The following is a 16458-nucleotide window of genomic DNA, read 5'->3' as shown; positions in this document are numbered from 1 at the left end:
TATTATTGTTGCTGCTATTATTATTTATTATTATTAATAATAGCTAAACAAAAATAAATTAAAAAAATTATAATTTGTAATACATTTGACTCTTCTACGACAACAAACGCTGAGCCATTAATTATTATACAGAAAACAAATGTACACAAACGTGCTGAGATCCGAACAGCTTAATGCTAACTTTAACATTGACAATGCCTTAGACATGCTAACACATTAGCATCGGTCCCGTTTTTAAGTTATAAAATGCATCTATCAATTGTTTCAGAAGACCATAACAGGTTGATTTAACATAAAAAAAGGTAAATATTACTCACACACACGTGCTCTTTGGGGTTTCAGCGGGGAAAAATTACGATAAAGCGAAATAAAACCATAGAAGCAGCGGGCCAGATCAATGCTTCAAGCTTCAAAGAAGAGCCATGCTGCATAAACAGACCCTGCAGGGGTTCTGTAATCAACGTAGAAACATGATCATTTTCCTGACAAACACCCCCCAAAAACAACGGCCACTCTGAAGGACCAATAAGGGAACCGTTAAGCAAAAAGGCTATTGATCTTGGTGGATGGAAGCATTTCTTAACAATACACGAAGAGAACCAGGTTTCGACACCCAACCTTACTAAGCGTTACATTTATCATACAACAATACCAAAATATCACAGAATTTACTTGTTTAAATGATATCAGCGTTAAATTAAAAGTAAACTTCCAACATGCCTTAAGAGATACATGTATTACCTTCAGAATAAGAGACCTGCAATACACAGTACGTGGATGGATTGATGTGTTGAACAATAATCGACTCCATCCTCTCCCATTTATTCACAAAATAACTCCAAACTATCATCTTGTAACTTACGCAATTAAAATAGCATTTTTTATAAAAGGACAAATTCATTAACATTGAGTGAGTTGTGGAGCACCACATCAATTCAAAAAGCAACTTTGATTTGCTTATGTAATATCCTACAGACATGTCTACCACCTGCAGGATAAATAGTGGATGTTGGATTGATGATGGATTAGAAACAGGCATGGTTGTCTTTTAGACACCCCAGGCCATTTCTGTATGGAAATATAATAGAGAAGTAAACCATTATTTCTTGATTGTTTCACAGCTTATATTATTGCCATACCTGTATTTATCTTGTGTAATATTTGAAGTAAACTATGAGAAACTGGCGGGGTAGAAAATCTGTTGAACGATGCAATGAGATTTGGCGTGGGAAGCAGGCAGGAAATTGTCTGGAACATTGAGACATTGTTGCGCATTTACTACCTTCACAAGAGCGTTCTTTTAGATGGCAAGAATTTACAAAAAGACGAAAACCGTCCAAAGACGGCGAATAAGCATCCTTGCATATCGCTTTAAATGAGCTTGCTTGTCAGTTTCTTTCATTTCCAGACCTGAACTCTTGTTGCTCAAAGGCCAGAGGTGCGTGTTCACAGTTACTGGTTGATCATTTGTGTATTTCTTTTTGGAAAATCCTTTCAATATTTGATGAATAAATATCTAGGTTTGGGTCAACTTGACACATATTTCAGTGATGGTATCATTATGTCCAAATACGAGGGCTGTCCGTAAAGTATAGGTCCTTTTTATTTTTTTCAAAAACTATATGGATTTCATTCATATGTTTTTACGTCAGACATGCTTGAACCCTCGTGCGCATGCGTGAGTTTTTCCACGCCTGTCGGTGACGTCATTCGCCTGTGAGCACTCCTTGTGGGAGGAGTCGTCCAGCCCCTCGTCGGAATTCCTTTGTCTGAGAAGTTGCTGAGAGACTGGCGCTTTGTTTGATCAAAATTTTTTCTAAACCTGTGAGACACATCGAAGTGGACATGGTTCGAAAAATTAAGCTGGTCTTCAGTGAAAATTTTAACAGCTGATGAGAGATTTTGAGGTGATTATGTCGCTTTAAGGACTTTTCACGGTGCGAGACGTCGCGCAGTGCTCTCAGGCACCGTCATCAGCCTGTTTCAAGCTTAAAACCTCCACATTTCAGGCTCTGTTGATGCAGGACGTCGTGAGAGAACAGAGAAGTTTCAGAAGAAGTCGGTTTCAGCATTTTATCCGGATATCCTTATTGTGGTGGAGGGTGGACTTTTTTCTGGTTCCGGAGCACAGCGGTGTTCTGCTGTATCTGTTAGCTGTTTGAACTGAGCTGTTTGAGTTCTTTGAATTAACAGTCTTTTTCAAGACTTTTTTACTTTTTTTTACTTTTTCACCGTGCTCCAACGCCTAAAGAAGACCTCTAACGGTCGAAGCATCGCGACGGAGCTCTTTTATCAGCTAACCTTCATCAGCGTTGGCAAGCTAACTAGCTTGCTAACGCTTTCGTTTTTATTTTTATTTTATTTTTTAGCACTGTTGTCGTGCTGCTCCACAGCCTGCCTAGTGGATTTTTATTTTATTTTAGCACTGTTGTCGTGCGTTACCTGTGCTGCTCCACAGCCTGTTCAGTGGATTTTTATTGTATTTTTGGCGCTGTTGTCGTGCGTTGCCTGTGCTGCTCCACAGCCTGTCCAGTGGATTTTTATTTTATTTTTTACCACTGTTGTCGTGTGTTACCTGTGCTGCTCCACAGCCTGTCCAGTGGATTTTTATTTTATTTTTAGCACTGTTGTCGTGTGTTACCTGTGCTGCTCCACAGCCTGTTCAGTGGATTTTTATTTTATTTTTTAGCACTGTTGTCGTGCGTTACCTGTGCTGTTCCACAGCCTGTTCAGTGGATTTTTATTTTATTTTTTAGCACTGTTGTCGTGCGTTACCTGTGCTGTTCCACAGCCTGTCCAGTGGATTTTTATTTTATTTTTTACCACTGTTGTCGTGTGTTACCTGTGCTGCTCCACAGCCTGTCTAGTGGATTTTTATTTTATTTTTTACCACTGTTGTCGTGTGTTACCTGTGCTGCTCCGCAGCCTGTCCAGTGGATTTTTATTTTATTTTTTACCACTGTTGTCGTGCGTTACCTGTGCTGCTCCACAGCCTGTCCAGTGGATTTTGATTTTTATTTTATTTTTTTTGGGCGCTGTTGTCGTGCGTTACCTGTGCTGCTCCACAGCCTGTCCAGTGGATTTTTATTTAGCGCTGTTGTCGTGCGTTACCTCTGCTGCTCCACAGCCTGTCTAGTGGATTTTTATTTTGTTTTAGCACTGTTGTCGTGCGTTGCCTGTGCTGCTCCACAGCCTGTCCAGTGGATTTTTATTTTTATTTTATTTTATTTTTTAGCACTGTTGTTGTGCGTTACCTGTGCTGCTCCACAGCCTGTCCAGTGGCTTTTTATTTTGTTTTAGCACTGTTGTCGTGCGTTACCTGTGCTGCTCCACAGCCTGTCTAGTGGATTTTTATTTTGTTTTAGCACTGTTGTCGTGCGTTACCTGTGCTGCTCCACAGCCTGTCTAGTGGATTTTTATTTTGTTTTAGCACTGTTGTTGTGCGTTACCTGTGCTGCTCCACAGCCTGTCTAGTGGATTTCTATTTTGTTTTAGCACTGTTGTCGTGCGTTACCTGTGCTGCTCCACAGCCTGTCTAGTGGATTTTTTTTTGTTTTAGCACTGTTGTCGTGCGTTGCCTGTGCTGCTCCACAGCCTGTCCAGAGAATTTTTATTTTTATTTTATTTTATTTTTTAGCACTGTTGTTGTGCGTTACCTGTGCTGCTCCACAGCCTGTCCAGTGGATTTTTATTTTTATTTTATTTTATTTTTTAGCACTGTTGTTGTGCGTTACCTGTGCTGCTCCACAGCCTGTCTAGTGGATTTTTATTTTGTTTTAGCACTGTTGTCGTGCGTTGCCTGTGCTGCTCCACAGCCTGTCCAGTGGATTTTGATTTTTATTTTATTTTTTTTTTGGCACTGTTGTCGTGTGTTACCTGTGCTGCTCCACAGCCTGTCTAGTGGATTTTTATTTATTTTTTACCACTGTTGTCGTGTGTTACCTGTGCTGCTCCGCAGCCTGTCCAGTGGATTTTTATTTTATTATTTTATTTTATTTATTTATTTATTTTTTTTTTTTTTAGCGCTGTTGTCGTGCGTTACCTGTGCTGCTCCACAGCCTGTCCAGTGGATTTTTATTTTATTTTTTAGCACTGTTGTCGTGCGTTACCTGTGCTGCTCCACAGCCTGTCCAGTGGATTTTTATTTTATTTTTTACCACTGTTGTCGTGCGTTACCTGTGCTGCTCCACAGCCTGTCCAGTGGATTTTGATTTTTATTTTATTTTTTTGGGCGCTGTTGTCGTGCGTTACCCGTGCTGCTCCACAGCCTGTCCAGTGGATTTTTATTTAGCGCTGTTGTCGTGCGTTACCTGTGCTGCTCCACAGCCTGTCCAGTGGATTTTTATTTTATTATTTTATTTTATTTATTTATTTATTTTTATTTTTTTAGCGCTGTTGTCGTGCGTTACCTGTGCTGCTCCACAGCCTGTCCAGTGGATTTTTATTTTATTTTTTAGCACTGTTGTCGTGCGTTACCTGTGCTGCTCCACAGCCTGTCCAGTGGATTTTTATTTTATTTTTTACCACTGTTGTCGTGCGTTACCTGTGCTGCTCCACAGCCTGTCCAGTGGATTTTGATTTTTATTTTATTTTTTTGGGCGCTGTTGTCGTGCGTTACCCGTGCTGCTCCACAGCCTGTCCAGTGGATTTTTATTTAGCGCTGTTGTCGTGCGTTACCTGTGCTGCTCCACAGCCTGTCTAGTGTCGGATTCCCTGTTTGGGAATCCGCTAGCTTAGCGTAGCTACTAGCTCTTAGCCGTTTTAGCATGGCGGCTTCTCCTGTCTCTCCCGTACTTTTCTGCTCTGGGTGTGAAATGTTTAGTTATTCCTCGGCCTCTTTTAGCAGTAACGGTACATGTAATAAGTGCAGCTTATTTGTAGCTTTGGAGGCCAGGCTGGGCGAATTGGAGGCTCGGCTCCGCACCGTGGAAAATTCTACAGCTAGCCAGGCCCCTGTAGTCGGTGCGGACCAAGGTAGCTTAGCCGCCGTTAGTTCCCCCCTGGCAGACCCCGTGCAGTCGGGAAGGCAGGCTGACTGGGTGACTGTGAGGAGGAAGCGTAGCCCTAAACAGAAGCCCCGTGTACACCGTCAACCCGTTCACATCTCTAACCGTTTTTCCCCACTCGACGATACACTCGCCGAGGATCAAACTCTGGTTATTGGCGACTCTGTTTTGAGAAATGTGAAGTTAGCGACACCAGCAACCATTGTCAATTGTCTTCCGGGGGCCAGAGCAGGCGACATCGAAGGACATTTGAAATTGCTGGCTAAGGCTAAGCGTAAATTTGGTAAGATTGTAATTCACGTCGGCAGTAATGACACTCGGTTACGCCAATCGGAGGTCACTAAAATTAACATTGAATCGGTGTGTAACTTTGCAAAAACAATGTCGGACTCTGTTGTTTTCTCTGGGCCCCTCCCCAATCAGACCGGGAGTGACATGTTTAGCCGCATGTTCTCCTTGAATTGCTGGCTGTCTGAGTGGTGTCCAAAAAATGAGGTGGGCTTCATTGATAATTGGCAAAGCTTCTGGGGAAAACCTGGTCTTGTTAGGAGAGACGGCATCCATCCCACTTTAGAGGGAGCAGCTCTCATTTCTAGAAATCTGGCCAATTTTTTGGGATCCTCCAAACTGTGACTGTCTAGCGTTGGGACCAGGAGGCAGAGCTGTGGTCTTATACACCTCTCTGCAGCTTCTCTCCCCCTGCCATCCCCCTATTACCCCATCCCCGTAGAGACGGTGCCTACTCCCAGACCACCAATAACTAGCAAAAATCTATTTAAGCATAAAAATTCAAAAAGAAAAAATAATATAGCACCTTCAATTGCACCACAGACTAAAACAGTTAAATGTGGTCTATTAAACATTAGGTCTCTTTCTTCTAAGTCCCTGTTGGTAAATGATATAATAATTGATCAACGTATTGATTTATTCTGCCTAACAGAAACTTGGTTACAGCAGGATGAATATGTTAGTTTAAATGAGTCAACACCCCCGAGTCACACTAACTGTCAGAATGCTCGTAGCACGGGCCGGGGCGGAGGATTAGCAGCAATCTTCCATTCCAGCTTATTAATTAATCAAAAACCTAGACAGAGCTTTAATTCATTTGAAAGCTTGTCTCTTAGTCTTGTCCATCCAAATTGGAAGTCCCAAAAACCAGTTTTATTTGTTATTATCTATCGTCCACCTGGTCGTTACTGTGAGTTTCTCTGTGAATTTTCAGACCTTTTGTCTGACTTAGTGCTTAGCTCAGATAAGATAATTATAGTGGGCGATTTTAACATCCACACAGATGCTGAGAATGACAGCCTCAACACTGCATTTAATCTATTATTAGACTCTATCGGCTTTGCTCAAAAAGTAAATGAGTCCACCCACCACTTTAATCATATTTTAGATCTTGTTCTGACTTATGGTATGGAAATAGAAGACTTAACAGTATTCCCTGAAAACTCCCTTTTGTCTGATCATTTTTTAATAACATTTACATTTACCCTGATGGACTACCCTGCAGTGGGGAATAAGTTTCATTACACTAGAAGTCTTTCAGAAAGCGCTGTAACTAGGTTTAAGGATATGATTCCTTCTTTATGTTCTCTAATGTCATATACCAACACAGAGCAGAGTAGCTACCTAAACTCTGTAAGGGAGTTAGAGTATCTTGTCAATAGTTTTACATCCTCATTGAAGACAACTTTGGATGCTGTAGCTCCTCTGAAAAAGAGAGCTTTAAATCAGAAGTGTCTGACTCCGTGGTATAACTCACAAACTTGTAGCTTAAAGCAGATAACCCGTAAGTTGGAGAGGAAATGGCGTCTCACTAATTTAGAAGATCTTCACTTAGCCTGGAAAAAGAGTTTGTTGCTCTATAAGAAAGCCCTTCGTGAAGCTAGGACATCTTTCTACTCATCACTAATTGAAGAAAATAAGAACAACCCCAGGTTTCTTTTCAGCACTGTAGCCAGGCTGACAAAGAGTCAGAGCTCTATTGAGCTGAGTATTCCATTAACTTTAACTAGTAATGACTTCATGACTTCTTTGCTAACAAAATTTTGACTATTAGAGAAAAAATTACTCATAACCATCCCAAAGATGTATCGTTATCTTTGGCTGCTTTCAGTGATGCCGGTATTTGGTTAGACTCTTTCTCTCCGATTGTTCTGTCTGAGTTATTTTCATTAGTTACTTCATCCAAACCATCAACATGCTTATTAGACCCCATTCCTGCCAGGCTGCTCAAGGAAGTCCTACCATTATTTAATGCTTCAATCTTAAATATGATCAATCTATCTTTGTTAGTTGGTTATGTACCACAGGCCTTTAAGGTGGCAGTAATTAAACCATTACTTAAAAAGCCATCACTTGACCCAGCTATCTTAGCTAATTATAGGCCAATCTCCAACCTTCCTTTTCTCTCAAAGATTCTTGAGAGGGTAGTTGTAAAACAGCTAACTGATCACCTGCAGAGGAATGGTCTATTTGAAGAGTTTCAGTCAGGTTTTAGAATTCATCATAGTACAGAAACAGCATTAGTGAAGGTTACAAATGATCTTCTTATGGCTTCGGACAGTGGACTTATCTCTGTGCTTGTTCTGTTGGACCTCAGTGCTGCTTTTGATACTGTTGACCATAAAATTTTATTACAGAGATTAGAGCATGTCATAGGTATTAAAGGCATTGCGCTGCGGTGGTTTGAATCATATTTGTCTAATAGATTACAGTTTGTTCATGTAAATGGGGAATCTTCTTCACAGACTAAAGTTAATTATGGAGTTCCACAAGGTTCTGTGCTAGGACCAATTTTATTCACTTTATACATGCTTCCCTTGGGCAGTATTATTAGACGGTATTGCTTAAATTTTCATTGTTACGCAGATGATACCCAGCTTTATCTATCCATGAAGCCAGAGGATACGCACCAATTAGCTAAACTGCAGGATTGTCTTACAGACATAAAGACATGGATGACCTCTAATTTCCTGCTTTTAAACTCAGATAAATCTGAAGTTATTGTACTTGGCCCCACAAATCTTAGAAGCATGGTGTCTAACCAGATCGTTACACTGGATGGCATTTCCCTGATCTCTAGTAATACTGTGAGAAATCTTGGAGTTATTTTTGATCAGGATATGTCATTCAAAGCGCATATTAAACAAATATGTAGGACTGCCTTTTTGCATTTACGCAATATCTCTAAAATCAGAAAGGTCTTGTCTCAGAGTGATGCTGAAAAACTAATTCATGCATTTGTTTCCTCTAGGCTGGACTATTGTAATTCATTATTATCAGGTTGTCCTAAAAGTTCCCTAAAAAGCCTTCAGTTGGTTCAGAATGCTGCAGCTAGAGTACTGACGGGGACTAGCAGGAGAGAGCATATCTCACCCGTGTTGGCCTCCCTTCATTGGCTTCCTGTTAATGCTAGAATAGAATTTAAAATTCTTCTTCTTACTTATAAGGTTTTGAATAATCAGGTCCCATCTTATCTTAGGGACCTCGTAGTACCATATTACCCCATTAGAGCGCTTCGCTCTCAGACTGCAGGCTTACTTGTAGTTCCTAGGGTTTGTAAGAGTAGAATGGGAGGCAGAGCCTTCAGCTTTCAGGCTCCTCTCCTGTGGAACCAGCTCCCAATTCAGATCAGGGAGACAGATACCCTCTCTACTTTTAAGATTAGGCTTAAAACTTTCCTTTTCGCTAAGGCTTATAGTTAGGGCTGGATCGGGTGACCCTGGACCATCCCTTGGTTATGTTGCTTTAGACGTAGACTGTGTTTCATAATTATTGTATGGCCTTGCCTTGCAATGTGGAGCGCCTTGGGGCAACTGTTTGTTGTGATTTGGCGCTATACAAGAAAAAAGTTGATTGAAGTTGATTGATATTCCACTGTTAAAGGAGATTTTTTTTAATGAAGGACGTGCGGGCGGATTGCAGCGTCGGCTCGCAGCCGCCGCGATGCTCCGTCACAGGAAACACACCTCTGTTGGAAGCCTTGAGGACAAGTTGGAACATCTCCAGCTGATAAACAATTTCTCATATACTCACTCCACTGAAAGCCATCAAAAGCAACTGGATTTTAACAAATGGTTATCAACACGGAGGTGTTTTTCCTGTGCCACCGCGCTTAAGACCAGCTTAATTTTTCGAACCATGTCCACTTCGATGTGTCTCACAGGTTTAGAAAAAATTTTGATCAAACAAAGCGCCAGTCTCTCAGCAACTTCTCAGACAAAGGAATTCCGACGAGGGGCTGGACGACTCCTCCCACAAGGAGTGCTCACAGGCGAATGACGTCACCGACAGGCGTGGAAAAACTCACGCATGCGCACGAGGGTTCAAGCATGTCTGACGTAAAAACATATGAATGAAATCCATATAGTTTTTGAAAAAAATAAAAAGGACCTATACTTTACGGACAGACCTCGTAAAAGGGAAAGGGCAATTATCATGGTTGTTGGAGGAATGTTGCAGTGACAAACTTCTATGTGATTGTTCCATGTGTTCCCTATTTCAAGATTGTGCAGTCAGTGTGACGACACGGACAGCATGAATGACTAACCACGTGTAATTATACCTCAACAGCACCACCATATCCACTTCAAGCAGAATTCTGCAAACTAAAGCTAAAGCACAGTGACAACAACTCACTGTGGTCTCAAAGTGGAAGCTTGCAAATCCTTTCACTATGTATTTGCATTCTTGTTGTGACATTTAAAGGTCGCTGTACTGTAATATGTTGGTGCTTTCTGCTTTACCTGCTTACGAAGCTCCTCAGCAGCTCTCCTTGGTGGTAGCCCATTAGCAGCTGAAGCACGACCACTGGCCATGGCCCGAGCCAGTTCCCGTGCCTCCGCCCGCTCACTGCGCTCCCTCAGGAGGGGCGGAGGTGGAGGCGGAGGAGGTGGCAGTGGCGGGGCAGGTGTCTCCCTGCAATGAGCCTTGGCCCTCGGACTCTCTCTGGTGCCTGCTTTACTGTGGCTGTTGAACACTGGTGGGCAAATCAAAACAAAATCCGATTAAAGTGTTGCTTCGTTCTTAATTGTATATGCAATTCAAAGTCAAATTATAAAATACATGACAATACATCTGCATATGTACAGCATATATAGGAGGAGTGGGCATCCACAGTTCAGCACCCAGAGATCAACCCCAGATGTAGAGACGCTGCCTTGCTCAGGGGCAGAGAAAGGAGCAGAGATCAACCCCAGATGTAGAGACGCTGCCTTGCTCAGGGGCAGAGAAAGGAGCAGGCCCTAAATAAGTATGTTTTTGATTGTGGGAGGAAACCCACACAGACACAGAAAGGGCAGGATCCCACGACCTTCTTGCTGTGAGGCATCAGTGCTAACCACTAATCAACCATGCCGCCTCAGTCTACTCAGCATCTACACACTGAAGACAACTCATACTCTAAGACAGGGGTGCCCAAGTTCGGTCCTCGAGATCTACCTTCCTGACACTCTTAGTTGTCTCCCTGATCAAACACATCTGAATCCAATGAAAGACTCGTTAGCAAGCTTTTAATGAGCCTTACATTGGATTCAGGTGTGTTGCAACAGGGAGACAACTAAGAGCGTCAAGAAGGTAGATCGAGGGCCGAACTTGGAACTAAGGAAATGCACCAGTGACTGTCCTGAAAATGGCTCATGTATTCAGAGGGGGTGTGCCAGCTGATATTCAACAGGTAGGTTTTGTAACTGTCGTTTTGAGATCTGCACAATAAATGTTCAAAATTACATGACATCTGTTTTTGTTTTGTTTTTTGTCTTTTCTTTTTTTTTTTTATCAATTTACCTTTGCAAAGAGACCCAATCAGAAACACGTGTATTAGAATTTTTGCACTTAAATTTATATCACGATATATACAGTTACCATGAAGTGATTCAATTTATACTATGATATGAATTTCAGGTCATATCGCCCAGCCCTACTCAGTACCCCCCTATCGTGCAGGAAATCTCACAAATCCTAGTACAAACCACAGCAACCAAATGGAAAGGCCCATGCAAACACTGTACTGATGGGCTTCTAGCTATCATATATTTTCCAATCAACAAAATATGCAAGATCTAAGGTGTACATGAAAACGTCTGTTACAGGTCAATGATCTTGTTTTAAAGAAGAAAAAAAAAGTGCAGCCCATATCAACCCCAAAACTGAAGTTAAGAGAGTTAAGCAAGACTGAAGCAATGAACAAACACACTCTATGGGTTTCTCTTTAGCTTTTATGAGGCTGGAATTAATGTTTCATTGCTTATTAATACTAACATGCACAAGACATATGGAAAGAGTGCAGCACAAATACCGACACAGAGTGCATACAGTACACTGCACAGTATGTACACTAAACAACATGCATTAATAGCTTGTATGTGCATTTTTGAGCACTGGAGCGTGTTCTCTGCATTACAGCATGTGTGCATGACTGAGTGCACTGCACTGTATGATTACATCCACTTATAACCATAACTGAGCACATCTAGGTCTCATGGGCCCCTGGCTCAATGAGATATTAAATTCTGTCACTTTGATAAGGGGAGTTGAGCAGGAAATCAAGCCTCTAAAAAAAAAAAAGATGTTAAAGTTAGCTATATCAATATGTAGCTACATGGCCTGCATACAGAAGTGTCAAACGTTTGCCCCTATGTGTATGTGCCTGATGGCCAACATTATTGGTAAAGCCAGTCTGGACTGTGTGTGCACAATCCTCCATTTACGTGTCTGTAACACAGTCATCTGCATTGTCCTCTACTCAGTATACCTGTCTATTTCACTCTCATCTATTTATTTAGCGTATCTCAGTGAGTGCACAAAGCTGCTTTCCAAACAGTGTCGGTATACGAGATAAGAGAGGAAACTAAACTCTCCTCACAAATACAACAACCCTGAATACACTCAAGGTGGATATGCCACATTACTCTAGATTCTCAAAACAAAAAAAGTGAGTACATGTGAGGATGTAGCTATAAATGTCCATGTCAAGGATTTGCCTTGAATGTGTGCATTTAAGGTGGTAAACCCCACATGTTCCACTAGAGTCCAGTGGAAACAAACCTATGAACTGCCCAACCTACGAGGGGAGACTGAAGTTTAAAACCTGACTCTGAAGAAGTAGGGCATGGTGCTCCATCTTATGTAATGTTGATGTCTGAGAACGCAAAAGATGGAGAACCACACTTGAAATCAACTCTAGACCTATGCCCTCTATTTCTAAATACAATTATGAGAGAATAACTCATAACCAATGATGAAATTGCTGAGCAGACAACTGTAAAACATGTTCAGTTACTTTAACACCAGATTTATATGAAAATACCTTGAATTTAAAGCTCAATGTCAGCACAGTGAGATTATTCAACCCAAGTATCTTCTGATACTAATGACACCACAACACACCACACAAATGTGGCATTTATGACGTCAAAGATCTGATGAATGCACCACTTTTCCTTCACGGCTTCAACATCTGTAAGGACTGAATTCTATGTTCACCGATTACTTCTGTCTTTCACATCTGTCTGAAGTATACTGGCACCTTAGCAGGGATGGGTATTAAATGGGCCTGGTGCTAAATCATTAAAGACTGGAGTTTTGAGAAGCTCCAACCCTTAACAGTACTGCTTTCTGTACTGGACAAACTAAGAAAATAAAGTTAGAGTTCACTCTCTCCTTTGGAGCCTTGTGTGCAGAGCTGAAAGCAGGTCTTCTTATCACATATCACATCTTGTCTCCGTTTCTCTCTCACCAGCAGTTTGTGTGCATGATTGTGTGCATTTGTGTGGCTGCCTCTGAGCCAGCTCACTCAGCTCTCCGTCTGTGTGAGCTGGGAGAGTGTGTGTGTGTGTTTGTGTCCGACTGTCTGCGCAACTGCAAAGACAGAGTGCTGCTTAAGGGTTTAATTGAGCATTTCAGAGAGCGCGAATGGCTGATCATTCAGTTCTCTTTTTATATTTCAAAGGTTTTTTCTCTCACACACACACACAGTGACAGATAATTAAAAACTCAAAAGTGTGATTGCACTTTACTAATTGTTAAATGGTAGAGAAAATAAAGTATTGTTAATTGTATTCTTAATTTGACACTTTTTTCTCCAACAAGTACAGATAACAATACCATTAAAGTACCAGAAAGATGAGCAGAAGTGCCAAGAGTATTCATTCATTAATTCATTTTCAGTTGCTTACCTGGGTCTGGGTCGCAGTATCAGTACTGTTAAATCTTAATTATACCTATCCCTACACCTTAGTGTATAAAAACAAACTGATTAGAAAAATTTAATATATATTATAGTGCTATGTTATTAAAAATGAGAAATGGAATGCCAATATTTGTATGAACTGTGTGTTTTTACTTTCATGGTGCACAATTAGATTCTGTAGATGTGTGAGAAAACCTGCGCTCACAATTCTCTCTCTCTCTCGATCTCTCTCTCTCGATCTCTCGACTTGCTCACATGCACAGAAACAGGAATCCACACTCTCACATGCCTTGCCACATGCTACTGGGCATTACTCATGCTGAGGTTCTGTTTGTCATTTTTTCATCGTTCCTCCCCACTTTTTTCTGATGTAGATTTTTCTACCCTTTGATTTATCTGGCACATTCAATCCCAAATTTAAGAACACAGCAGCCCACTCTGAAACCAGACTATTTCTGCAGCCAACCCAAACCTTTAATTGAAATTTAGTTTGGCACATGAAACTAAAATCCTTCTCTGTTCCAATCATTTAATTAATTATTATCTGTCCTGGGGGGTTGAGCTGGAGTCTGTGGTGAAGGTGTCAGAGAGGAGGATGCTGAGGAAAATGCTCAGCATCCTGGAGAACATCTCCCACCCCTTGCATGCCACAGTGACGTCCAGTCAGAGTACCTTCAGCCATAGAGTGAGACCACTGAGGTGCCACAGAATGCCACAGGAGGTTTTTCCTACCTGTGGCAATCAGACTCTATAATTCCTCCCCCTTCTGCAGAATGAATACATAAACAGAGCTATTCTAATTTATTCAGTTATTCATGTGCAATATTGCCAAACATCTTGTGCAATGTATCTTCCAGCCATTTTGCATAAATTTGTTGTACTTATTGTTTTAAAAAAGTTGATTGATTGATTTCTATTTAATACTAGCACTTCCTGTAATTGTGCATTTAACTAACAATTGTTAGCCGTTTCAGTACTCTGGCAAAATAATTTCCTTCGGGATAAATAAGTTGATCTTTATCTTTATAGAAATCTTTCCATCCTCGATACATATCACTCCTGTGTTTCCTTTCCTTTAGACCTGTTGTCTTTCTCCTCATCACTTCCCCAAACCCTTATGTTTTCAGCAGAAGACATAGAATCAGAAAAACTGAATCCCTTTGGCCACTCTTCGCTGTAAAACTACCGCAGCAGTAAAGCTCTGAAAGGTTTGTAGGCTGACTATGAAGAGCAATGTCAAATCATTAACACTTTACTACAGGTATTTTTTCAAAGTGGCTGCATTAACTGCTTTGTAAAAGATATTCAGCGTGGGTGGCAAGGAATATTGGCACTGTAGTACCACCAAGTACCTCCAGAAGAAGTCTTTAACTTTGAAGGACACTCATGCTGATGTGGTTCCTACATTCGAGGATGACACTCTGGCTTTATTGACGGTGTGCAAGTAGGCAGGTAAATTTAGGAATGGTAGAGAGAGTCATCAAGAAACCTGAACAGCTTGCAACTGCTACCAAGGAGGAGGGAAACCTGTGCTCACCACACTGTGATGAAGGTTAGGCCATCAAGTACCAATCAGAGAGCTAATGCTAATCTTCTATGAGAGTGATGAGAACTTTCTCCACAAAGAACTTGGAATGTCAAAAGCTTCTCACAGAGTGGTAGGTAACACATCTTCTGAAAAGGAATCAGAAGTTTTGAAATAGATCTACATACATTTTTTAAACAATGTTTCCCAACAGAAATGTTGAGTCAATCACTTTGAGCCAGGTACAAAGAGGCAACCCATGTAGAGGGAATGGGTCCTCCAAAACAGCTCAGAGTTGTTTTGTGTATAGAGAAGGTGATGACCTCAGTGCTGTGTACATCACTGATTGTGTTCATGCACCAAACCATAAACAAAGTACCAGCTTGCTGAGGCAGCTACACAAAGACATCGGGAGAAAATACCCAGACAAACGGACAAAGTGGATCTTGTTTCATTTGGACAATATCTTAGCTGACAAGTCAGTGGTTCCTGTGATTGTGGCTTCCACCTGGTTGACCACCAACAATACGCTCCTGATTTGGCAGCATCTGATGGTTCTAAACATTAAAAAGAAAATGTGTCTGGGAATACCTGAGCGATGACAGACTGGTATCACTTCATCAGAATGAAAGCTTCTATGTTAATGAGATCAGAGCGCTGCAGCACCGTTGTTAGTAGTGCATGGACCTCAAAGGAGACAAGTTGAAAAATAGCCCACACATGGTCTCATTCCACAAGGGCATTATGGTTAGCATAGGAACTTATCAGCCAAGACTGCAGTTGAACAACCGCATTTCCCCAAAAACCATCTGTAGATGTGATGGATATATAATTAGATACTCCTGATATTTCCAAAACTGAAGTCCCACGTGTGAACACAGAAGACATGCTTTGTTAACTAAACTGCTATCTCCTTTGTTTGGAGTTCTGGCCTCATTCTTACCGTGGCCATTAAGGGGCTGTCTGGTGGGAGGTTTGCCCTTACGAGGAGTCGAATGGCAGGAGGACGAGGAGGCCGCGGCCTGGCTGTTGCTTCCTACACCGTGGGCGTGAACACCACCTCCATTCTTCACCTCCTCCTCCTCATCCTCCTCCTCCTCTTCCAGATCCTCCTCTTCCTGTGAGCTTCCAAAGTAGGCCATGTTATTGGGCAGGGCTGTCGAACCTGAGGGGAAAGACGTGGATGGAATAATGAGAAAGGCAATGGAGGAATTGAGATTAATACCAAAGCAGAAGAGGTGAAGGAGAAGAGAGAGAAAAGGATGCCAATTTGAAATGACATGAATTGAACATCATAGTTTAACTGGATGCACAGAAACGTGTTGATATAAAATATTATTCAGTTCGTGTTTGGAAAATATTTTTCAGGTTTTCTTCTTTATTCCAATTTCATGCATTGAATGCATGCTTGAATATTGGTGTGTGAGTGATGAAATATAAAAGTATAAGTTCCCTAAGCATTACTGAATATCAGTGATTGTGCCGTTTCTTTTTTCCATCCGTCGTTATCTCAGCTGGTGGCCTATTAAGGCGAGGTATATGCTCACTGCAGTGCCATTATTATATGCACTCACACAGAAAGAACCCACAACATCAATCTTAAAATGATTTTTATATCAATTATAGGTTTAACTGAGCAGCATTTACATTTTGAGTCAAAGTAAAGCAGCAGCTTCCACATTAATCCTTGAATCAGTGGCAGGCTGATGTACAATTGTAACATATTATTCAGA

The 16458-nt window shown here is 41.3% G+C and overlaps 1 protein-coding gene across 2 annotated transcripts in view; it reads right to left on the bottom strand.

Moving 5' to 3' along the window:
• Nucleotides 1-16458, bottom strand: part of jarid2b (jumonji, AT rich interactive domain 2b) — a 114845-nt gene that overhangs the window by 26134 nt on the left and 72253 nt on the right. For both annotated transcript variants that reach the window (XM_034161360.1, XM_034161361.1), the window contains 2 exons: nt 15669-15890; nt 9758-9990 (listed from right to left, as the gene is read on the bottom strand). In XM_034161360.1, coding sequence (XP_034017251.1) covers nt 9758-9990; nt 15669-15890 — 455 coding nt within the window. The remainder of the gene's footprint in view (nt 1-9757; nt 9991-15668; nt 15891-16458) is intronic.

The sequence above is a fragment of the Thalassophryne amazonica genome, chromosome 20 (assembly GCF_902500255.1).
Source record: "Thalassophryne amazonica chromosome 20, fThaAma1.1, whole genome shotgun sequence".
NCBI lineage: Eukaryota > Metazoa > Chordata > Actinopteri > Batrachoidiformes > Batrachoididae > Thalassophryne > Thalassophryne amazonica.
This window is presented reverse-complemented; position numbering and strand designations above follow the sequence as displayed.